The 26,630-nt window shown below is 36.7% G+C and overlaps 1 protein-coding gene across 1 annotated transcript in view; it reads left to right on the top strand.

The window, feature by feature from the left end:
- LOC135753309 (serine/threonine-protein kinase WNK1) overlaps window positions 1–26,630 on the top strand; it is a 105,696-nt gene that overhangs the window by 52,052 nt on the left and 27,014 nt on the right. The window contains exons 3-5 of the mRNA XM_073816148.1: window positions 19,539–19,711; window positions 22,676–22,896; window positions 24,611–24,768. Coding sequence (XP_073672249.1) covers window positions 19,539–19,711; window positions 22,676–22,896; window positions 24,611–24,768 — 552 coding nt within the window. The remainder of the gene's footprint in view (window positions 1–19,538; window positions 19,712–22,675; window positions 22,897–24,610; window positions 24,769–26,630) is intronic.

Here is a 26,630-nt window from a genome sequence, read left to right as displayed (position 1 = left end):
CGCGCGTGCACGGAGTTTAAATGTTCATATTTTGGCTTGAACATTTTATTGCATTCAGTCTTAAAGCCTAATAAACAGTACCTGTTGAAGTCATTAAAGTTAAATAAATAACAAAAGAAGAGAAAGTGTGCAGCAACTAGTGTGCCCAGGATGGTAAAATAATTATTACAATGTATTCCTAATGACCAACACAAGTCTTCTGCATACTGACATGGTTTGAAATCTATAGGTATTTGATTCTTTGGTTTTCTGATGTATTAAAATTCATATATGTAGAGCAGGGAAATAAGAAGCTTTTTTTCCTGGGGTGCATGCCCTGGAAAATACTTATATGGACCTCGGTATTTATAAAATCATGCAATGCGGCGTGTTTGTCTTTACAGTTATGAAATTTATTATTTTAAACACACATTTCACAAAGTATATATTGTAAGTGTAAATATTCATAAACTCAACACTTCGGAGGCGTTTTTCTAAAGAATAATGTTTAAACTTTATTGGTGGTGGTTGAGAATAATTCCTCTTTCCATATGTAACGCATTTTAGCGCAATATAAATGTATCATATTGTTATATTCTTAATATATAAGAATACTAATATATTTTTTAAAACATTTATAACAGAAAGGTGTATAAAACAGCTTTAATTAACAATATCTGAATTGGCTCTTTGCACAATTCTAATTTTCTCATGTCATAATTTATAATTATTAATTAGATTTAATATAAATAAGTTTTGAAAAGAGTTGAATGCGAACGTGTAAGATATCTGGAAGGCGATGCGGCGTGTTTGTCTCTACAGCCACATGTTATAAAATTGATTATTTTACACACACATTTCACAAAGTACATATTGTAAAAATTCATAAACTCAACATTTCGGAGGTGTTTTTCGTCCGCAAAAGGCACAGTTTCTCTGTTCGCGTCAATTATTTTGGTTTGACCAACTAAAAAAACACATAAGTGACATTAAGACATTTTATTAAGTTACTTTAATAAATTATTTTAGTGATATTCTATTTTACAATAATATTTTTTACAATTATGAATTACGTAGAAACACTGACTGCATATGCGCAAGAAAGGTAGCCTATTATTAAAGATTTTATAAATATAAATATGTAAAAACGAAATAAAAAAGATATCATATGCCAACTGTACACCCCGCATGGGTTTAAACGCCTTTTTTCTAAAGAATAATTTGTAAACTTTATTGGTGGTGGTTGAGAAGAATTCCTCTTTCCATATGTGAAGCATTTTAGCGCAGTTTAAATGTATCATATTGTTATTCTTAAAATATAAGAATACTACTATATTTTTTACAACATTTTTAACTTTAAAACATGTCTTTTTTTATACCACATTAATCTGTTTAAAATATTGATACTTTTAGAAAAACTGACAATTATAAATATTATGAACAAACAATGAAACGGTGTCAAAATTCGACAACACAAATAATTAAGATATTCATTGTAAATAGAGTCGCGTTTATTAGGCTCACACTAAATTCTCTGTTGCACTTCCTATAAGTTCGCATTGCACGTATCTTAATAGTTGTATGCGCTGTTATGCTGGCAAGAATGGGTTGACATATCACTTTGCTGTTTTAGTAGCAATGTAAAATATTCAGCAATGCCCTTATTAACTTCTGGAAACAACGCAATGCAATGTTTTTATGCGCCACCTGGTGGATATTCTGTGAAGCGAAACACATTAAGGGAAAATGGAAAGTAGCCCCCCCGAAAGCACTTGCAGAATGCTGCGAGACTCAGCGAGACGAATTGGCGAATGCCGCGGGAGAAAACGCGCATTTTTAAAGGCCACATCTGTAACCTTGCGCGCTGTATACGAACCAAGAAGAAGAAGTGATGGCAAACGCAACAACTTCAAGAGCAAAAGCCTCTTTTTGTCTTTCTCCTGGTTGTCTTCCGTGGTGGATCTAGGCGTATGGTGTTGTCCATTATCGCTTGCTCACCACAATTGCATAGAAGCAATAGATTTTGCTGTAATAAAGCTAGTAGGCTTAGTAGCTTCTGTAGCACGAACACAATCATGTAGTCCGCCATTATTGTTGTTGCTGTTACGTGTGATGCTGCCAACATGTGATTTCACTTCACAAAATATACGGATTGGCTGTACACACGAAACCGCAAGGGTGTTGATTTCAGATTTATCCACTTTAGGACCCGGTTTCAAAAAATAGCGGTTCCAGTCTCCCAAAATGCCGGATCCGTGTGGACAAAACGCCAATATGATAAAAAATGTATACGTATACAGTGATTCGCGTCTCCGTGTGGACAGCCCCTTAGAGCACTTCATGCTTCCTGCTGCTGACCAACTTTATGGAGATGCAGATTTCATTTTCCAACAGGACTTGGCTTTTGTATTGAGTGCTAATGCTCATTCATTTCATGTTTATACTTTTCAGTTGGCCAAGATTTCTAAAAATCCTTTCTTTGTATTGGTCTTAAGTTATGTTCTAATTTTCTGAGATACTGAATTTGGGATATTCCTTAGTTGTCAGTTATAATCATCAAATTAAAAAGAAATAAACATTTGAAACATATCAGACTGTGTGTAATGAATGAATATAATATACAAATTTGACAGTTTTTATGGAATTAGTGAAATAAATCAACCTTTTGATGATATTCTAATTATATGACAGCACATATATATTATTTTAAATGTTTTAATTATCATAACATTTTATAAAATAGTATCTAATATATAGTTTATTCTCTATGTGATCAGCTGTGTCTGCCTCTCTCTCAAGGATTTTTTCTTCCTGGGACTTTTTCCTCCATACTTTTTTTAACCCCTAGGGAGCTGACATTGGTTTAACTTAGCACCTTCTTCTATACGTTACATTATTACTAAACTCGCTGGTATAGTTTAATCTTAGATGCTGTACTCTGCCTCTTACAGTGGCGTGCACAGACCTCCTCAGGGGCAGGGGCTGACGGACTTAAAAGGGCATAATTTTTTTTACGTCAAATAACAATCAAATGTATTCATTACTTTGGTGTTTTTATGCTTTCTTTCCTTGGCATTATTTAAATAATGTTGTAACAAATGAATAACACATCAAACTAAAATAGGCAAGTTAGGAAAATATTATTTACTTTCGCAAGAATTTCGAGAAAGAAGTTTTGAGGACTTATGTGTATATGTATAAAAGTGTTAGCTATCATTAAATCAGCAAGTTAACCGGTCTATCACAGTGTTTTAATTGCTTATTTCTTTGATTAAATGTCTCACTTACAAAAAAAGAAACAATAAGCTTAACCATTTGAAATTATTCCTAAAACCTATTTTTCATAGCTAAAACACACCACTTTGTTAGTTTAGCACACCATCAAAACACGACAAATAGTGGGATTAATATTTTTGCTCCAAACTAACTTTATAGCAGATCAAGTGTTTTGAGCTGATGTGGCTTCAGATCGCAAAATGAAACAGATAATACACGCTTTCTTTTTGGTATTCTGCACAGTGCTAAAGTGTTGCATTATAATAAATAAATATACTGCATTATGAAAATACCCAACATGACCGGAACAACACAGATATACCATATATAATCCTAATTAAGTTTATTGTCTTCTTGTTTTATCCATCAGAACATCTTTATTTGCATGTTATTGGCAGCAGGGTAGATAAATGCCCTTAAAAGTGTAAATTCTGAATCGGACCGCAGCGTTCTTCGTGTGTCAATTCTAAAGTGTCTCTGCGCAATGGTGCACGAGGGCGCCCTCAGGCGTCACGTATGAATGAACAGACTCGTGTAAAGGTCAGTTCAACAGTGTCTCATATCACCGCGTTTGGAATAAAAATTGAATAAATATTACTCTTTTCTTTAGAAATTAGAAGTAAACATATAAAATCAATCAATGTGTTTCCAAACATGCATGCCTTTGAACCAGAAGCCCCGAGGATGCTGTTTTGTGAAGTGCTTTCATGACGACCGCGGGTCATATTTCATTTTACAGGTATGGAGTCCGATTTTCATTTTCATAACTTGTGACACAAATTAAGACATTACTGTCTCTATTTTTTTAAAAATATAATATAAAGGTCAAATACAAACGCTTGAGCCTTAGACCTTTCTAATGATGTATTGTTTGTTGTCTTAAGTACAATCTTTTACATTAAATAGGTAAACAGCAAGAATCAGGCTGCGCTCTGGGCATGGGCCGGTATAAGATTCTGGCGGTATGATAACCTTTAGCAAAAATACCACGGTTTCACGGTGTTGCGGTTTTGCCATTGCAACACTAAAATGTGTTATTTCAAATGCCAGGTACAATAAAGCCTTTAAATTATAATATGCTTTCAACACATATAATATTTTCGTAATGTATATTAAATTTAAACATCAAATCAATCACATGACTTCATGATTTAATGAATTTTGTATAAGCACAGCTCATACCTTGGAGACGGTATCACAGAACATTTTAGTGGTTTTGAAACCTTGACTGTTTTAAACCTCGGTATACCTTGAAACCGGTAACCGGCCCATGCCTACTGCGCTCGCGATGATATTTGATCAGTAAGAGCTTTTAACTACATGTTAACATGAACCTAATAACTGCACTTATACAGCATTCATGTAAAGCATTACCATGAAATCAATGATAAGTTCCATCCTTACAATTAAGAGATGGACATGGTCTTAGATTTCATTGCACTAGATGAATTTCTCCAAACTAATAACACGAGGATGTAACATTGGCCTTCGATGAAAACATTACAGAAAGTATGAGAACATTTTCAGAAAGCAGCTGAAATCTAATTTTACGAATTGGTTAAGCATAACTCACATGCTGTCGCAAACCTTACAGTAGCAGCATGTAGGATAAATGTCTATTTTCCCTATTAGCTTACCTGCTGCCCTGCTGCTCGTGACACTCGTGTAGCTATTTTTGAAGACTCGCGGCTACCGCTACGTAGTGCGTGCTGCAAAGGAAACTCCGCCTACCGCCCCACCTCCGCCAAAGGATAAAACATTATATTATTTTTTGTATTATTAATGTTAGTGGCAGTTGTATATAGACACGTATTTTTATTCATAATAATATTTATAAAAAAAAAAACATTATTATTTACTATTAGTGGAGAGGGGCACATTACATTTTAAGACAAAAGGGGCAGGGGCTTGAGCCCCTGCGGCCCCTCCCCTGTGCACGCCACTGGCCTCTTATGTTGTCCACTGATTTTTCTCGGTTTTTCCTGCTTTTATTAATGTAAAGCTGCAGAAAAGCACTACTTAAATAAAATTGAATTTAATAAATCCAACAAATACTGACAAAGGACAACTGAAACACTAGTGCTATTTTTTATACAGACGTATTGTTTTAGAAGTTTTTATGTCCATCCATATTTTTTTTTTTTTATCTATTTTATTAAGATAAAAACAGAAAATACAGGAAATATGTACAAAAAATAAAAATTCAGGACTAAATGTCTTCTTTAGGCATCGTTGGTGTTTAGTGTGACCCCTCTTGGCACGAAACACATCTTGAGCATTTTTGAGCAGAATGAAGTAAAAAGACAAGTTTCTTTAAAGTTAGAAATTAGGATTTAATTTTATTTAGGTTTAAGAGATCCTGCAGGTTCCTGCTACTACTCGAGTGGAAGGGTAGTTTACCCTAAAAACTTGACACATCAGTTTACATTTTTATACAGTTTTAATACTACATATTAAATTAATTTCTTGTATTTTCTGGATGTATTCTATTAAAGAGACTGAGAAATAATTATACATGATCACTATAATATTGCAAAATCTAATTGTGCCATGGTGGCCTAAGACTTTTGCAGGACTGAACAGTGGTGTGAAATAAGGCTGTCACAATGAATTAATAATCGTTTCATCGTGATTGTTTGACCTCACCGGGATGATTCAGATCACCGCAAAGATTGCACATTTCTCTAAAAAAAACACAAGGATGAGCTGCAGTGCCTGTGTAAACGACACCGTATCAGATAAATTTTATTAAACTCCTTGGGCCCTATTTTAACAATCTAAGTGCATTGTCCAAAGCGCACGGTCTAAATGGGCGTGTCCGATTCCACTTTTGCTAATTTAACAATGGAAAAAATGGTTTATGCACAAAGCGCAGAGCCTAAAAGGGTTGTTCCTATTCTCCTAATGAGTAATGGGTGTTTTTTGGGTGTAACGTACAATAAAATGTCCCCTTTAAAAGCCAGTTGCGCCTGGCGCCATGCCTAATCCCTATTTAGAAAGCGGAGGAAGAAGAACACCAGTTTAAGAATAATGTTAAAAATTGTGTTGTTTTCATTATTATAATTGTTTTTATTTTTTAGATTAAAACCTTTAAAAGCCGTTTTCTTTCAGTCAGAAGTAAAAATAGCAGGCTTTTAATTGCTGTAAATGTAATGATATTCTACATAATCATAGTAATATCATAAATAAGAAAAGGTCTTTACTTTTTAAAAAATACAAACGAGATATTGGGCCCTATTTTAACGATCTAAGCGCATTGTCTAAAGCAGGGATGGGGAACCCTGGGTCCTGGAGGGCCACTGTCCTGCACAGTTTAGTTCCAACCCTGATCAAACACACCTGCATTTCATTACCAAGTAATTCTGAAGACTTTGATTGGATTTTCAGGTGTTTGATTAGGGTTGGAACTAAACTGTGAAGGACAGTGGCCCTCCAGGACCCAGGGTTCCCCACCCCTGGTCTAAAGCACAGCGCACGGTCTAAATGGGTGTGTCCGATGCCACTTTTGCTAATTTAAGGATGGGAAAAATGGTTTGTGCGCGAGTGGACCAAGGTTATTATAGTTTTACATTTTTCATTAGTTTTTATTTTTATTTCGTTTTGACTTTTTGTTTTCGAATTCAGTTTAGTTTTAATTAGTTTTTGAAGTGGGTTTGCTAGTTTAGTTTCGTTTTTATTTTTTGAAAATGCTTAGTTTTAGTTTAGTTTTTATTAGTTTTAGTGTTAGTTTTAGTCTTTTTCATAATTTGGGTTATTTGTCAGGAGCAAGATTCAAAAAGTTCAGAAAAAGAATTGTGTAATAATAACTCAACAAAAACATCATACAATTTTAGAAAATATTAATTCAAAAATAAAACCAGTACATAAAATGTACATATGGTCACAAATATGTAAACAGTCTCAACACTCTGCACTAAGGGCAAAATGCGACGTGTGCCAGTAAAAAACTTAAAGAGCCAACAGACTAAAGAAGACATACATGAACCACATGTATTCAACCCATTTTTTGAGCCACAACAAGACATTTCTGTCAGATTATCAGAGAGCTCAGTCTGAGAAAAGACCATGACAAATAACCAGAGGTGAAAGAAGTAACTAAAGAAATAAATACTCCAGTAGCGAGTTAGTTACTCTTGAGAAAAAAAATACACAGATACATGCACACACAGTATACAGTGCACACCATAAGTATCAGGACAGTAAAGACCAAAGTTTGTTGTGGAGACCAGAAATTGGTAAGATGAATATCAGTGTGTCAGAAGTACAGAAGTCACATTTGATCAACCTTTGATTATGTTTCAACACATACATGCTTTAACAACAAAGAAAAACAGCCTTTAATGCTGACTTGTATGTTGTACCCAAACGCAAAACTCAAAAGAAATTGATCAAACTGATACTACACACGTGTGAACAAATAATGCATTAGGACACAGTTCACTTGAACACTTCTGAGCCAATGGTCTCAACGTGGCCACAGATAGTATTAAAATACAAACGTGTTGCATCATTGAGTTGGAATAGTGTGCATGTAAAAACAGGTGACATTTCTGTACTTTTGTCTATTTATCTTTTAATGTTTAGACATTTCTTGACTCCACAGCAAACTGAGGATTTTTGCCTGTATTGTCTGAAAACTTAATGTTGATGTATACAGCTTATAGCTGAAATATCAGACAAGTAAACCGACAAAGTTTTGCATTCAGTTATGCATATTAAAGTTAACTCAGAGAGTCTCCTAAGGTGGTCTGAGGACATACTTACATGAAATACAAACTGATTTTAGAAAATAACTCATGTTTTCTTATGTTGTGAATCTCATGTCACGTGTGTGTGTTGTGAAAAGCACTTACAGTACAGTAGACAGCGAATCAGACGTCAATCATCGATGGACTTTCTTCATTCAGTCACGTGTTCACACGTGTGAAGTTTAGCTTTTAGTTAAAAGATTAGTAAATTCATATTCACGTAATCCAACACTCTTTATGTTCTGCGTGTTTCTAGACACAAGCAAAACCGCATCAGACGATTCAGTTTTTACAGCGATCTAAACAATTCATTTAAACTGATTCGCGAACCAATTCAAAACTTTGTCCCGTTTGCTTTGTAAAGAATCAACTCAAAGGCTCATTTATTTGCAACACCTTGTAAGGAATCAACTTAAACGAGTCATTAATTCGCGAATGTGTCTGTGTGACACCGCGTGAGTGAGAGACGCATGGATAGGAATTTGAAGCTGAACGTTATTTGCTCTATAAAAGACAAAGACGAAAACTAAGGACATTTAATCTATATTTTTATTTTATTTTAGTTAGTTTTGCCAGACACACATTACAGTTTTAGTTAGTTATCGTTTTTTTGTAATGCCTCTTTTTTTTTCAGTTAACGACAATGTTTTTTCCCACCTAGTTTTCGTTTTTTCGTTCGTTTTCGTTAACGATTATAACCTTGGAGTGGACAGTTGAAAAGGGTTGTTCATATTCTTTTAATGAGTAATGGGTGTGTTTTGGGCGTAACGTGCAATAAACCAATGAGAGTCTTATCTCTCATCCCCTTTGCGCTGGCGCTATGTCTAATCCCTATTTAGATGACGGACTTTGTAAACTGAAAAACTAAGCGGAGGAAGAAGACCCCCAGTTTAAGATTAATGTTAAATAATTATGTTGTTTTTCACTTGTATTGAAATTGTTATTTTTTTTATTAAATCCTATAAAACCTGTTTTCTTTTAGTCATGGAAGTAAAAATAGCAGGCTTTTAATTGCTGTAAATGTATGGCTATCCAATATCATCAAAACATAATTTACAAGTATGTTAGAAAAGGTTTGTACTCTAAAAATACTTTATTTGTAACAAACAGGAGATATATAATTTACAAACGTGCTGAGAGCCGTTTCAGCACTCAGACAGCGACATGAGTTTTTTTTTAAAGCATTACTTAAAGATGTTTCTTATCCCACCATATCCACAGGTACAGAGTCATCATATACAATAAAACTGTGGGGTAGCATTTACAAAAAACATTTAAAAACAGATGCATTTGTTTAAAGCAAAGCATTTATTTATTTACCAGGCTACAGGTGAAGCAGCTCTTTACACCTTCTAACGTCTCATAATCGGTCCTCAGGGTTCCCGCGGGGTCTTAAAAAGCCTTAAAAACATTGAATATATTAATTTGGAAATTAAAAAGACTTTCAAAAAGTCTTGAATTTTGATGTCTGGGTCTTAAAAATTGTGCTAACTTCTCCATATTGTATTTTTCCTCGTTTTGGTGACTTGTGTGAATCGTGCAAATCCGAAGTGTTTTTTTTTGCATGCAAGCACATCGTGTCTCTTCCGATGAGTTTGGTGTACGTTCACGTGCTCTCTGTTTCTCGGTGAATTGGATGCGACATGAATCGAGTTCAGCGAGGTTTTCACGGAGTACTGGGTCCAATTTAGTGTTGCTTTCGTCAACGAAAAGTATGACGAAATATAGTCGTCAACGAACCTTTTTCACGTGACGAAAACGAGACGAGACGTAACGAAAATGCTGGTCATGTGACGATGACTATAATAAAATGTATAATGCAATATGGTTGACGAATAAAAACGAGACTAAAAGTGGTTTACAAAATAAAAACTAAGCTAAAATGTCTCTTCATTTTCGTTGACCAAAACGAGACGAGACGAAATGTTATAACGTTATTTCGTCTTTTACCCATCTCAGCATCTCCGCGCCCCCACCACCTGACTGCAGGTGATCACGTGTGTTGTTGGCGCTGCGTAGATCAATCAAAACATGAAAGTACCGCGAGAGTGAGTAGAAAGCATGCAGAGCAGTCTGCTCTCGCGATGCTTTGATATTACACGCCTCCATTTGCACGTTAATGGGCATTTCAAACAGTGTACGCGGCAACCTCGAGACATGCGGAAAGCGGAGAAACTAGGGCGGTTACAGAGGTGAAGCGGAGTTGGTCCACAAGCCTTGCTCGTGCACCTAAGATCCTCTCCCTTTTACGGACACGACTCTTCATGGCAGTCGCTGTTGAAGATAAACACATTTCCACTAAATGCTGCACAAAACGCTTCCACTTCATGAGAAAAGCTATAACGTTAGCCGCGCGGCGATTCCGACCGGGAAGATGCAGCATTCTGGCTCCAAATGTAAAAGAAAAGTCCAAAATAAATCCCGTGCATCACTTTCAGGTCAGTTCAACAAGCCTGTTAAAATCTATAGCTTTGATTGCTGACACCACCAGTATAACAATGTACAAATTTATATCATGTAACAGCTATTTAAATGACATTGTGCTGCGTTGCGTTTTGAAACATTGTAAATATATCTATGCTAAAGACATTCGTTGTTTTGTATATGCTTAATAACTACACTTATTTATTATTTAAATAAACAAAACATACTTCGCTGAATACTTGAGTATTAAATCAATCAAACACCTGTACTGTTGAGAACATAACCATACATACCAACTTTGCTTTTCTTAATAGACATCTGATGTTTTCTTAAAGCTGACTTTTAATTTACTTACAAGAAAAACATTTAGTAATTCTCCAAAATTGCTTGGATTTATACTGACATTTAAGATCAGCTTTGTCACATTAGATTAAGCCAAAGTCCATTAGGTACACTGGTGGTAACGTACAGATGCAGAAATATAAACTATAATAATATATAATTACATATGTATGATTGTAGTTTGTGCTGCTGTCAAAATACAATTATAAATGTTAACAATAGCATATTTCTATTCTCACACATACTATAGTTGTGTGTGACCCATTTGACCTTGTGTGTGTTTGCTTAGACTACTTTTGTTTTGATTATGTAGACTTTTATGTAGACTCTTACGAACAGTCAAGTCACTCACTCAGAGGATAGTAAAAAAATATCTATTCAAATCAGAGCATCTTCCATGTCTGGAATGGATGTATTCTTGGGTCTATAAGGTAACAATAATATAACTTTTGTTTGAAATGGGTTTGGCTAAAAGAAAATATTGTTTTGTCTATAATACTATTAGGTCATTATACTATATGGGTTAAATAGAATGCATTACTAAAAAGAGACTAAATACAATTTCACTGACTAAAACTAGACTAAAATGTCATCAGTTTTCGTCGACTAAAACTAGACTAAAATAGTAATGGATAAGTCTGACTAAAATAAGACTAAAATGGCAAGAATTTTAGTCGACTAAAACTTGACTAGACTAAAAAGAGTATGACGTGACTAAAACTAATAAAAACTAAAATGACAGCTTGACACAAAGACTAGACTAAAACTAAAATGAAAACAGGCTGCCAAAAACAACACTAGTCCAATTAACGTTTGTGTGTTAAACCAGAGTCGATCGGAAAACGGCCGTGATCAGAGTCAGTCAGCGGTAATGCTCACGTGCACTTTCTAAAGGAAAGAAAACCACATTAACCATTATAACACACCCGTCAAATTTATAATCTCTAGACCTGCACTTTCTAGGCAAGGCAAGGCAAGGTAAGTTTATTTGTATAGCACATTTCATACACAGAGGTCATTCAAAGTGTTTTAGATAGAAATGAGAATACAAAAAATCAAATATACATGAATTTTAAATATCAATTAAAAGAAAATAGATGTGATTTTAATAAAAACTGTTTAAATGTGTGAAAAAGAATAAAACAGGAATACAAGTATAAAACTGTTAAAAATAAAAATAAGAATAAAAACAAGAGAAATAAAAAGAATTAAAATAGTGCATATAAAATATAGTGCAATCAGTTCGGACGCAGCATAGTGCTCATTCAGTAAATGCATAGCTAAACAGATGTGTTTTGAGTCTGGATTTGAATGTGATTACTGTTGGAGCACATCTGATCTCCTCTGAAAGCTGGTTCCAGCTGCGACTGGCATAATAGCTAAAAGCTGACTCTCCTTGCTTTGAGTGAACCCTTGGTATTTCTAGCTGATGTGATCCTAATGATCTGAGTGATCTGTTGGGTTTATATTCAATGAGCATATCAGCAATGTATTGAGGTCCTAATCCATTGAGTGATTTATATACCATTAATAATACTTTAACTTTAAATACTACTGAAACTAAGGTCCGACTCCAGAATCACACCAAGATTCCTGACTTGATTTTTAGTTGTTTGACCCCTAGCGTCAAGGTATGCATTCACCTTGAGATCTTAATTTTTGTTTCCAAATGCAATGACTTTAGTTTTCTCTTTGTTTAACTGAAGAAAGTTTTTGCACATCCAACTGTTAACTTCATCAATGCATTTGCACAGGGAGTCAATGGGGCTGTAGTCGTTAGGGGATAGAGCTAAGTAGATCTGAGGGTCGTCTGCATAACTGTGATAGGCAATTTGGTTTTCTCTCATTATTTGGCTTAGTGGGAGCATATACAGGTTGAACAGGAGTGGCACAATAATTGAGCCTTGCGGGACTCCACATGTCATGGATGTCCACTCAGATATATGGCCACCTATACTTACATAATAACCTCTCCCTTCTAAGTATGACCTGAACCATTTTAGGACCATCCCAGAAAGCCCGACCTAGTTTTCCAGCCGGTCAAGAAGTATGTTGTGATCGACAGTGTCAAAAGCTGCCCTGAGGTCGAGTAGCACCAGCACTGATAGTTTGCCTGTGTTTGTATTGAGGCGAATATCATTTATTATCTTTATGAGCGCTGTCTCTGTACTGTGGTGCGGTCGGAAACCAGATTGAAAAATGTCAAAGTAACCATTAGAAATTAAGAATTTGTTCAGCTGATTGAAAACAACTTTTTCAATGATCTTGCCTATGTATAGTTTATTTCTATCATAAATATACTATTCATATTATTGTATTCAATAGAGTTTGATAAAAGGGGTCATCTACACAAGTATTGCTTCATATGTCAGTGCAAAAACAGTAAAGTGTTTTGTGGTGCTTTGACAAACATTGTCAGCTTTGTTCATTTATGGTTGGGTTTATTAAATATCATGTGAAATTAATATAGATGAATGATAAATAAATTTGAAAATAAATGAACAAAAGTTCAAGGATTTTTTTATTTTTTTTGCTGGTAGAACGTAAAATAGGTATTAATTTTTTTATATGTAAGTTCTTAAAAAGACTTAAATTTAACTTGAAAAAACCTGTAGGAACCCTATTTATATCCAAGAGACTCAATAATAAAAAATATTTTACATTTGAATGCTTTTTTTCATATTTAAAAGCTTTTTTGTGCTGCTGCGCATCCATGTGTGTGATGAGCAAACCCGCGTTGTCATCCCATTTATAGGCACATATTTCTAACACGCTCATTAAATAACAAAAACACTATTGCGCCTTAGACTTTAGACCAGGTTTTTGTTGGTCAATGGCGTAGTCTATTTAAGAAGCCTCAAAATAGCAATGCGCCAACAATGCGCCTGAACACACCTCGTTTTTAGATCAGAACGCCCATGGGCACAAAATTGGGCGCAAATGCATTTGCATAAACTAGCAAAAAAGACACTTGCGTCGCGTGATGCACTGCATTGCGTTGGGTGTATGATAGAGCCCCTCGTGTTTATTTCTTATGAAGAATTTTCAGTTTTTGAAAGATATATTTGTGTGAAAAACAAGCACAAAAAATTATGAAAATTAAATGTCAAAGCAATAAAACAATCGGCAAAGTCCTAAAGCAGGGGTTGGCAACAGGCGGCCCACGGGCCAAGAGTGGCCCGCCAGCAATATTTTCTTGCCTGCCGGAATATTTTGGAAGTCCTTTTTTTATCAGACTATTTTTATTTTACAAAAACAGTTTACATATGCCCCCTATCATTCCTTCATTCTTTTTTTCAAATCAAAACCAAAAAGAAAATAAAGAAAAACGACTTGTTTTCTATTATTTATTTGCTGAACTAAAATGAAAAAACAAATGGGCATAACAACTCTTGTTCCGATTTTCTGATTGTGCACTCAGATCAAAAATAGAAAAATTTAATGAAACTGGTTAAGACTCATTTCAATTTAACACCTTAGCAGACATATACCAATGAAATAATTTTAAACAGATCAGGTACTATTGTGGTAAGAGATTACAGCCGTTTTAATAATTGTTTGAATAGCAACCATGCTCTGTCTCATTCGCTTAATGTCCGACTTTTGAACTTTTTTCATTATAATTTATTCGGGTATAGCACATTGATAAATAATATGTATTACCTGATAAAAAAATATTTGCACTAAATGGTGCACAAAACTTTTCCACTAGCCTGGGCTGGGTTTCCCGATAACGATTGAACTTAGCACTTAAGACCGCTTTCTACGAGCTACTTAGCCTTATGATGCTTTAGGAAACCCGGCCCTGCTCGAGAAAAGCTGTAGCCGTGCGGTGATTTCCCCGCTGCATACTGTATGAAATGCCAAAAGGATTCATGTGGCGCAGGATGAAATTTTAAAGTATAAAGATGGTAGCGGTCGGAACTCTGGGGTACCTATATTTTGGACAGAGCGTGTGGTCTGACTGACAATAGCCCATCTTTTGACAGCGTATCCGCACTTCATTCTGACCACCTGCACAGCTTTAAGGAGCTGTTTGGTACTGAAACCATTGTCAGCCAACAACATTCGTTTTGTGCAAGAAAAATAGCCTATACTTCATTTGTCAGTAGGGCAATATGGTTTCCGTTTATGTTGGTTAGATATTTGAGTGATAGGCTTTGTCCTATTTAATTTGTTATTTATATTTCATAATTTTTTCTGTGACCTTTTTTCTCTGCTGACAGTAATGTTAAAATAATATTTATATTGACACGAACACAATTTTTGTATAGCATTTATAAATGTTATCGGCTACTTAATCTTCTCTTTTTCTGGAAACGAGATTTAGGTTTTGAGGACCCGTCAGGTTGGGAAATAAAGCGGGTGAACACAGAGTGTATTTAATTGTAATAATCATCACAATTTATTAAACAATTAACCATCAGCCAAATTTCCCCCTTCCTATTTTTTTGCATGTTTGTCACACTTTAATGTTTGAAATTATGAAACAAATTAAAATATAATTAAAGATAACACAAGTAGACACAACATTCAGTTTTTAAATAAAGGTTTTTATCACGAAGGGAAAATGAAATCCAAACCCACATGGCCCTGTGCGAAAAAGTGATTGCCCCCTAAACCTAATAACTAATAACACCCTTAGCAGCAACAACTCAAATCAAGTGTTTATAATAATTTGCAATGAGTCTGTAACAGCGCTCAAGCATCTTAATATGATTGAGGTCAGGACTTTGACTAGGCCACTCCAAAGTCTTCATTTAGTTTTTCTTCAGTCATTTAGAGGTGGACTTTCTGGTGGATTTTGGATCATTTCATACTGCAGATCCCAAGTTCGCTTCAGCTTGAGGTCACAACCAGATGGCCGGACATTGTCTTTTAGGATTTTTTGGTAGACAGCAGAATTCATGGTCCATTTGTCACAGCAAGTCTTCCTATCAATAAGTTTTCTGGCAAAACTGAGAAAAGCCTTTACGTTATTTTTGCCCAGCAGTGGTTTATGTCTAGGAGCTCTGCCATGCAGACCATGTTTGCCCAGAACCACTGTTCCATGTTTTCGCCATTTGTGGATAATGCCTCTCGCTGTTGTTAACTGGACTCCCAAGGCTTTAGAAATGGCTTTATAACCCTTTTCAGACTCCTACAAAACTTCACACTATCAAAAACTTTTAATATAGTAATCCTATCTGACGTTACTAATAATTAAAGTGTGCAAATAAGTGAAAATATGTAAATATAAATTTGAAATATAAAGAGAAACAAAATGTGTTAACACATTTATAAATACAATACTACAAGAGACGTCATATGGAGCAAAATATGTTTACATTTTAAGAACTATGCAATATATTGTATCTCTTCACTACGGGAAAAGAGGAGAACAGACATGGAATTTAGTGAAGTGTCACTCCGAAGGGCATCTTCATTTTATTCCAGTAGTGCAAAATTAGGTACAATCAGACTCAGTCTCTGTGTTTTGTGTAGAGTTCCGTGGGTAGATGTGCAGTTCCTTGTTGCCCAGCATAGCGAGCGTAGTCTAGCCAACCAGCTGGGTTAGTCACACTTTCTTGGGGAAGGCAGTGGCCGTTTCTCAATGTCAATGATACTTTCTTGGCAGGACTAGTCCTTACAAGTCACTTCCTTCAGAGGTTGGGCTCCTCTTAAGCATTCAGAGAACATGTAAATGGAACAGGCTAGCAAGTGCACGTCATTGCGTCAATGAAAGGTGTGTTTTCGGCGCTGCGCGCATAGGATTGTGGGTGATTTCAGCGTGCGAAGAGCGTGAAGGATACACATATGCAGCCTTTCCTGTTTATGGGATATTTCTTGAACAAAGGACTCCGTCCTTGGCTGAAATTCCGAGGATCCTTGACATTTGGAACAGTCCTTGACAGACGTCGATGACGTAGCATCCTCAAAATTCTGGCTTTCGAGTATCCTTCCTTGACATTGAGAAACGGCTAGTCACTCTCTAGGTAAAGGAAAGACGTACCCAGTGAGAGTCCGCACGGCTCTCTCTTCATCTTCTTTGGTGGTGTTTATATCTCCCTCTGGGTGATTGTCTCATTCCTATCACCTGGGATTGTCAGGTGTTTCCCATAATTAATGTTAATGGAGGGGTGACGGGTGGGAAGCAAGTGATATCTCGTCACAATATGTTTACTGCATTTGAAACTGCTATGCAAAGAGGGAGATTTGCATTTATTTTAAAATTATTTATAGTTATAAATTATAACCACGTAGCTTTGTGCAGCCTAAGCCATAAAGAAAGTGATACACAATGTGGGCACATGTACATTTTACTTAGCATATTAATGTTACAATTTGTAATCAGTTCCTTTCCAAACTGTCAGGTGTGCCTAAACTCGACATTGAGTAATGTTAACGTGTCATGGATACAATTTGAAACAGTTGTTTGCAATTCTGATGTATTAGCATATAATACATAGAGGAGACTAGGGTTAGCTTTGATGAGGTCTATATCTATATCTATATCTATAAATACATATATAATAGTTTGTAAATGTTTGCCATTGTTCAAAACTCTCCTACCTTGGTGAAATCTAATTTCTAATTTTCAAACAAAATTTAAAATATTTTTCCTTTAACTGTTTGGTAAACACTAAGGGCCCTATTTTAACGATCTGAAACGCAAGTGCGAAGCGCAACGCGCAAGTGAGTTTGTGGGCGGATCTTGGGCGCTGTTGCTTTTTTCCTGCGGGAGAAATAACTCTTGCGCCGGGCGCAAATCAATAAGGGGTTGGTCTGAAGTAGGTTCATTATTCATAGGTGTGGTTTGGGCGTAACGTCAAATAAACCAATCAGAACGCTATCCAACATTCCCTTTAAGCGCAAGGGCGCAAGTTCCATGGCGGGTTGCTATTATTATGACGGATTTACCAGGCGCACGCCAGGAGCGGTTTACAGCCGAGGAGACCGACGTTCTTGTAAGAGCACTCAAAGACAGAGAAGTTGTTTTGTATGGGGATAGGAGAAACCCGCCCAAATCAGCGTAGGTTAAACAGGCGTGAGAGGAAATAGCCACAGTCTCATCAGCTGGCATCCCTATCGTTGCGCAAAGCGCTACAATGATGTCAGGAGACGGGGGAATCCCAAGCTTGCCAGCATAAATCGGGCACGCCGTGTAACGGGAGGTGGATCTGCCTCTACACATGACCTGACGCCAGCAGAGGACATCGCTGCGTCCACCCTCACCGCTGAAAGGGTTTGGGGGCTTTGAAATCGGACTCAAGAAACGCAAGCAAGGTCCAACCCCAAAGTACTCTTACAATCAAGTTCATATACATTAAGGTTTCTTAGGAAAACATTTAAATTATTATTTACATAAAATAAACGTAATACAGCCACACAACAAACTTATGAAAATATTTTAATCGTTATTTGCATGAGAATTTTTGAACGCAGCCACACAATAAATAAAAACTATCACCACAATGCTCACCACTATGATTCCCCTTATCTCGTGTATTAATATTTTTAAGTGTAACAATTTATGATTTGCAAAAATAACTGTTGCATCTGTGTAGATTAGATGCAAAGTGTATGCGCGTTGTGCACGCTATACATATGGTCAAGCATGCGCCCTTAAAATAGCATAATGAACAACGCGCAACGCGCCACTGACTTTAAACTTTTTTTTTCTGGTCAGTGGCGCAATTGTTTTTTGAAACTGCAAAATAGCATCAGGGATGGTTTGCGCCGGAACACGCCTCTTTTTTGCGCTGAACCGCCCAGGGAGCGCAAGTTCATTCCCTAGTTTGCCGACGTGCGTCTGTGACGGGAAAAACCCGCTGTGCGCCGGTGCAAAATACGAAATGATACATGCGTCACTGACAAAGTCAATTGCGCTGGGTGCAAGATAGAGCCCTAAATATTTGGTTACTATATTTATTGGTTCTTCCTAACCCCAAATAGCTGGCAGAAATCTAAAATGCAAGCCAAACCAAAGCTCGGGGTTAATGTAGATTCTATTGTCACAGTAGATCTGTTATGCTGTGTTCAAACGTTTTTTTATTATGGAACATATTGGCTCATTTTGGATTTCATGAGAGCTACACATTCCAAAAAAAGTTGGGACAGTAGCAATAAGAGGCCAGAAAATGTAAATGTACATATAAGGAACAACTCAAGGACTAATTTGCAACTTATTTGGTCCATTGGCAACATGATTGGGTATATATGTCAGAAGTCAAGATGGGCAGAGAATCACCAATTCCCCCAATGCTGCGGCGAAAAATAGTTTTCTGAGTTTCTCAGAGAAAAATTGCAAAGAGTTTGAAGTTATCATCATCTACAGTGCACAGTAGATCTGTTATCCTGTGTTCAAACGTTTTTTTATTATGGAAAATGGTGGATATGGTCAGTAATTTGATAGGTTTATCTTTGTAGTATATTTCTCTTACAGAAACGTTTTACCAAGTACATCTGCCTAAGAAATATTCACTTTGGCAAGTTAAACATGCGCACATCCCATTATAATGCTCCACACCTTAAGGCCTGTTTAGATGGAAGTGGTTATCCTGAAGATGTTTAGTACATGTGTGTTTCACATATTTAAAATAGCACCAGTGTGTTTGTGTACATGACTTAAATGACACACAACCTTGTGAAAGCGTAGTGTAAATCATCTATTGTTATTCTGCTAATTCAGACTCTTCTGAGAAATCTAATACAGTCCAGACATGAACATCTGTAACATCAGAATCTGTTTTCCCTCACATTTCACAAAGTTATTTCTCTCTCTGTCAGGACCGGAAGCTGTCAAAGGTGGAGAGGCAAAGGTTTAAAGAGGAGGCAGAGATGTTAAAGGGTCTTCAGCACCCAAACATTGTGCGCTTCTATGACTTTTGGGAGTCTCCACTGAAGGGAAAGAAATGCATTGTTCTGGTGACAGAGCTCATGACATCAGGCACGCTAAAAACGTAAGAGTATTACCACAAACCATTTAATCTGGATATACAGATACAAATATTTTACAGTGTAATGGAAATTTTATGTTTGTGACTTTTCATGCAATGAATAAACAATATCATAGTACAACCCCAAATCAGAAAAAGTTGGGACACTGTAGAAATTGTGAGTAAAAAAGGAATGGAATAATTTTCTAATCTCATAAATTTATATTTTATTTACAATAGATTATAAATAACATATCAAATGTTGAAAGTGAGACATTTTTAAATGTCATGCCAAATATTGGCTCATTTTGGATTTCATGAGAGCTACACATTCCAAAGAAGTTGGGACATGTAGCAATAAGAGGCCAGAAAATGTAAATGTACATATAAGGAACAACTCAAGGACTAATTTGCAACTTATTAGGTCAATTGGCAACATGATTGGGTATAAAAAGCCTGTCAGAGTGGCAGTGTCTGTCAGAAGTCAAGATGGGCAGAGAATCACCAATTCCCCAATGCTGCGGCGAAAAATTGTTTTCTGAGTTTCTCAGAGAAAAATTGCAAAGAGTTTGAAGTTATCATCATCTACAGTGCATAATATCATCCAAAGATTCAGAGAATCTGGAACAATCTCTGTGCGTAAGGGTGAAGGCTGGAAAACCATACTTGATGCCCGTGATCTTCGGGCCCTTAGACGGCACTGCATCACATACAGGAATGCTACTGTAATGGAAATCACAACATGGGCTCAGGAATACTTCCAGAAAACATTGTCGGTGAACACAATCCACCGTGCCATTCGCCGTTGCCAGCTAAAACTCTATAGGTCAAAAAAGAAGCCATATCTAAACATGACCCAGAAGCACAGGTGTTTTCTCTGGGCCAAGGCTCATTTAAAATAAACTTTGGCAAAGTGGAAAACTGTTCTGTGGTCAGACGAATCAAAATTTGAAGTTCTTTTTGGAAAACTGGGACGCCATTTCTTTAGGACTAAAGAGGACAAGGACATCCCAAGTTGTTATTAGAGCTCATTTCAGAAGCCTGCATCTCTGATGGTATGGGGATGCATGAGTGCGTGTGGCATGGGCAGCTTACACATCTGGAAAGGCATTATCAATGCTGAAGGGTTTATCCAAGTTCTAGATACATATGATCCCATTCAGACATCGTCTCTTTCAGGGAAGACCTTGCATTTTCCAACATGGCAATGCCAGACCACATACTGCATCAATTACAACGTCAAGACTGCATAGAAGAAGGATCTGAGTACTGAAATGGCCAGCCTGCAGTCCAGATCTGTCACCCACAGAAAACATTCGGCGCATCATAAAGAGGAAGATGCGACAAAGAAGACCTAAGACAGTTGAGCAACTAGAAGTCTGTATTAGACAAGAATGGGAAAACATTCCTATTCCTTAACATTGGTCCTCCTCCAGCTGTTCCTTATATGTACATTATAGGGATGTCCCGATCTGATCACGTGATCGGAAATTGGCCCCGATCACGTGGTTCCAGTCTCGATCGGAATTGGTTGTTACCTTCCGATCAGGACTCCCATACATATGCAGGGTTTAAATTGGGCCAGGACCATCCGGGGCCAAGCCCCGGTACACAGACTGAAGGTCTCGCTCTGCTCCGTGCCAGTGTACGCGCTGCGCTGGTGCGTGTGAACTGACGCAAATACTGACATGTTTTAATTCATAGGCTTCACACATGACAAAACCGGGTTTTACCGCTCATTTAAATGACGCGTTGATCGTTTTTGTCACTATGTTCTCAGTTAATCTACATCACTACGCAGCTCCGTGTCAGAACCTATAGAACGCGTATATGCGCAGGAGGATCACATTACACATTGTAGAGACGAGAGATAGAGAGAGGTAAGAATGGTGCACACGTCGAAAAAACTTAATAGAAGTCTAGAAACAAAGTATTAAAGTATGTATAGCTATGTCATTCATCTTATTACAATATGTTAACTAGATAACTGGGTACAACTTATTGTATAGTTTAATAAAATGATGTATTTTGATTATACAAATCAATTACGACCTAACTAGTGATTGTTTTACTAACTGCTGACCAGCTTAGGGAATCTCTATGGCTAACATAGCCTATTGCTGAATAAGTATGTTGTTTTTCTTGTTAATTGAGTATTTTTGGGTAGCCTATCTTATGCCTAAGGAGGTTGAGTCTTATAACTTCCGTCAACAATTGTGCATAATTACATGTGCAACAAATGCATATAGGGTGTCAGACTCATAGATTTGCATAATTTAAAGTTCAGGTTTAAAGTTTGGGTCAACATGTGGCACAGCTTTAAAGCTGAAACTTATAAAATCTTATCAGAGGTCCAAAATGTAATTGAAACACACCAGTGGCTTTGCTGTCATCAGGATTAAACATGTTACCCCTCGAACCCTCCCTCCAAATCCCAATTTAACCCCCTGTACATATATACTATACATATTCTCATTATTTTTTTAACACAGCAATAGTTATGCGCTGGCACAGAGTTAGACCCTTTTGACTCCACAGAGAAACAGCAATGCCTGTGGCATGACATAATAAGGAACATCCTGGATCTGTTTTTTTCACAGAAAACTCAAAATCAAATGACTCTGACTCGGACATCCCTAGTACATTCAACTTTTCCGGCCTCTTATTGTTATCTGTCCCAACTTTTTTTGGAATGTGTAGCTCTCATGAAATCCAAAATGAGCCATTATTTGCCATGACATTTCAAAATGTCTCACTTTCTACATTTGACATGTTATCTATATTCTATTGTGAATAAAATATACGTTTATGAGATTTGCAAATTATTCCATTCATTTTTTACTCACAATTTCTACAGTGTCCCAACTTTTTCTGATTTGGGGTTGTATTTTTTAAAGGCACATACTGTTTAAACATTATCTTTAAAGGTAACACAGTTCTTAAATAAGTCCTGTATTAAAATTATAAAAAAAATGGTTGTTTCTCCAGATATCTAAAACGCTTTAAGGTGATGAAACCCAAAGTTTTGAGGAGCTGGTGTCGTCAGATTCTCAAAGGCCTGCATTTCCTTCACACACGCACACCTCCCATCATCCACCGAGACCTCAAGTGTGACAACATCTTCATTACAGGCCCCACAGGCAGCGTAAAGATTGGAGACCTGGGTCTGGCTACGCTCAAGAGAGCCTCTTTTGCTAAGAGTGTGATTGGTGAGACAATGAGCAGATAAGATCTAATTGAAAGAAACAGGATATGTACCTGATCAGACTAAGGGTGTCACGATTTCGATTTTAAATTAAGTCACAGCTTCGAACTTCGAATTAAAAAATGGGATCGTCGATGCTGCCACGCCCCCATGTCACGTCCGGTCGGCTTGCCAAGCGAGGGAAAAAACTCTCAGTGATGCCTTTAAAAACATCTGTCCAGCGGAACGCGATCATATTTTAAACAAGAGGGATGCTACAACTCCTTGAAATGCATATCATAAACAGGATTACTACCTAGTGATCTGACTTTGGACAGAGTGCAGCTCTCTGCACGTGTGCGAGAGTGAGAGAGGCGCAAAGATGCAGTGGGTTATATTTTAAACAAAAGGGATAGTTTGCCTCAGCTCGCATGAACTGCATAAAACTGAACAAATACATAAGGATTACTACTTTAGTTTATGTTTAGACTTCAGACAGATGCGAGAGCGCGTGCACGTGAGACAGAGAGAAGCGCAGCTGCTTATGATGCTGGATTTATTTCAGATGCTATGAGTCCAAGACACGCGCATTAAGTCCATGTGCATTAAGTCCATGTGCGTGCAAGAAGGAATCTTCTCTCTAGAAGCTCTCGCGTTAAGTGAAGCCCACAAACCCCCATGCGAGTTGTGCAATGTGCATGTTATGTTAAACTATAATAATGATAATAAATAATGGCATATCATTTTTGTCATTTAAAAAAATATGTAAAAATCGAGAATCGGATCGAATCGTGTCCTTAGAATCGAAAATGAAATCGAATTGAGGATTTGGAGAATCGTGACACCCCTAGATCAGACCCATAGGCCCCACATTTCTCAATTGTTTTCTGATTTATTTCACTAGTTCACCTGCGCATTCAGATCTTAATGATTAATGGTAAACGAACTTGGCTTGCTGTCCTCGAAAAGAGCTCTGCAACAGAGCTCTGAACCTTCAGAGAGAGCGAACCGGAGTCCGCAAGTTCATCCCACCTACAACAGAACTGCGTGGAGGAAGAAAGGGAGTAGGAGGAAATGGGGAGGAGGAGGGGTACCAGAAGAATTGCACTGTAAAAAATTAGTTGTGATTATGCAGCTGGTTGCCAGTAACTTACTGTAGAAGATAAAGACTGAAAATGTTTCATATTCATTTAACTTTGATCAAACTGTTGCCAGTAAATAACATAAATGTAAAATCTACATTGTTACTGGCAGCTAGTTGCCAGTAATACCCATTAATACTGTATTTCTACAGACATTTTTTACAGTGTGTAGCTGGACATGGAGCCCTGCCTTATATACGCCCATAATGATGATTGACAGGCCTGAATGGCTAGGCTCCTCCCGAACCTACATTTAGAACTACATTTAATAATTCATACTTCATCCCCTACCCCCAATTCCTGGTGTTGGTCGTTTTATAAGCTCCTAAAGTGTGTAGTATTCCCAGCTCAGTTAAACACCTTTTTACAATGATAAAGAAAATCCAAAAGCAAACAAAATAGTAGTCTGGATCTAAGTGTAATCTATATGAAAACCCAGTTTGATTGACAAAGATTGACCTGATTTGCTTGTCTGATTAATACTGAATATTCAAAAGTGTATTTCCTTTCTTCATAGACCCAGCAATGATTTTTTTCAGTCAATGATTAATAATTTAGATAAACTTGAATCTAATTGATTTATTTGTTTAACTCCAGGTACTCCTGAGTTCATGGCTCCAGAGATGTACGAAGAGCATTATGATGAGTCTGTGGATGTTTACGCTTTCGGCATGTGTATGCTGGAGATGGCCACTTCTGAATATCCTTATTCTGAGTGCCAGAATGCTGCTCAGATCTATCGAAAAGTCACCAGTGTAAGTCACACCTGTACTTACAGTAACACTTTCAAGTGTAAACAGTGGCACTGAATCTTGGGCCCTATGCAAAGATTACCACACTACACTCTAAAAACCGTTGGGTTATTTGTTTTACCCAATAGGTGGGTTAAACATATTGGGTTGTTCTGTTGGGTTATTCCTAGCTTTTATTGGGTTATTTCCATAACAACCCAGAGAGTTGGGTTAAAATCGGGCTCACGTCACGCATTTTGAATTTCAACGGTTGACCGGTGCCACTGCTGAGTGCGGACAGACACGAGAGGTACGTTTTAAAATGTATATCTCTGTGTAATGTTTTATTTTGCTACAAAGTGTCTTTAAGCTCTAAAACACAGTAAACTATCAGTCACGTTTAAATAAGTGTACAAAAACGCTGCTGTCTAGTTTTTGTCCGTTACACCTGTTCCATTGATTAACTGTTACCGATGCCAAACGCGTTTTTAAGCCATCATAAACGTAGAGAGACATCGCAATTTATTTTAATACTAAACAGCACCAACATGGTCCCTTACAAAAATGACCATTTCTTCTTTTAGTAGTATAACGTTAGTTTCATGGCGTATTGATTGCCATATTGCTTTAAATATGCTTTCTGTAACAGACAATGTTTTTTGGTTTAAAGTGTAGTAAAAACCGTTTTTTAACTTTTGTAAGGGATGCAACCGGCTGCTTTTTGCTCCAAATATTTTATTTTGGCGGTCTGTGTTATAGACACAGAGCTGTAATATAAATGTGATTCTGAATGTAAATGTCTTAAGAAATGACTCGATGGCATTTTATTGTCGTTTTACTTCAGTATAATCCCTGATAAAGCGCTGTTTAATCCTGCACGTACTGTTTACTGTAACCCCGGTAACGGTTGAATTTGCAATTCAGCGCCATCTACTGTCAAAGTAGAGTATTTATTCAGCGTGCCAGATGTGTTTGCTTTGAGATTTCATTAATTATTATTTTCTTTAAATGTAGACATTCTTGGAGATGTTGCATTAAAAACCTTACAAAATGGCCAGCAATGATTCAGCCTTCCTACAGTACCAAGAGGCAAAGCAAACATTTATTAATTTGCAACCTGTAAGTATCATTTATGACACTTAGTTTTTTTATCCTGTTTATGTGTGCATATTTACATTGTGAAAATTCTGTCTTCAGGTCAGAAAACAAACATAATTCAGTATTTGGAGGAGGAGGTATGACGAAGACCCCATGTCCTCCTATGGGATGAATTCGACTAATCACAAGCCTTTGTTATCGTGGGGAGGCATGCATGGCCCAGGAGCAAGACCAGCAGTTGACACATGCTTTAATTTTTTTTTTTACATTTTATACAGAGTATCCCAAGCCTTTCACTACTGTTAAGTAGTTTCTGTAACACACAATACATTTTGTACCATGTGATGTTTCCTGAACACACTGTCACCTGCTTAAAGGGACAGTTCCCCCAAAAATGAAAATTGTCATAATTTTCTTCCTCTCCTGTCGTTACAAACCTGTACACATTTTTTTGTTCTGATGACCACAAAGGAAGATATTTTGAGTAATGTTTAAACCAAACAGATCATGAGCCCCATTGACTGTCATAGTAGGAAAAAAGAATACTATGAAAATGAATGGGGCTCATGATCGGTTTGATTTCAAACATTCTTTGAAATATACCTTTGTGGTTATCAAAGTAAAGACTTATATACAGGTTTATAACAACATGATAGGGAGAAAATTATGACAAAATGTGTGAACTATGCTTTTAAGCAGTTTGTAGTTGGATAAGATTGAGTAGATTTGTTTTGTTCTTATGTTTTTGTTTATTTATGTATGTATATATTTTTGTATGTGTGTATGTA

The sequence above is a fragment of the Paramisgurnus dabryanus genome, chromosome 11, assembly GCF_030506205.2.
Source record: "Paramisgurnus dabryanus chromosome 11, PD_genome_1.1, whole genome shotgun sequence".
Lineage (NCBI taxonomy): Eukaryota > Metazoa > Chordata > Actinopteri > Cypriniformes > Cobitidae > Paramisgurnus > Paramisgurnus dabryanus.
Note: the sequence above shows the minus strand (reverse complement) of the source record. Positions and strands in the feature narration are given on the sequence as shown.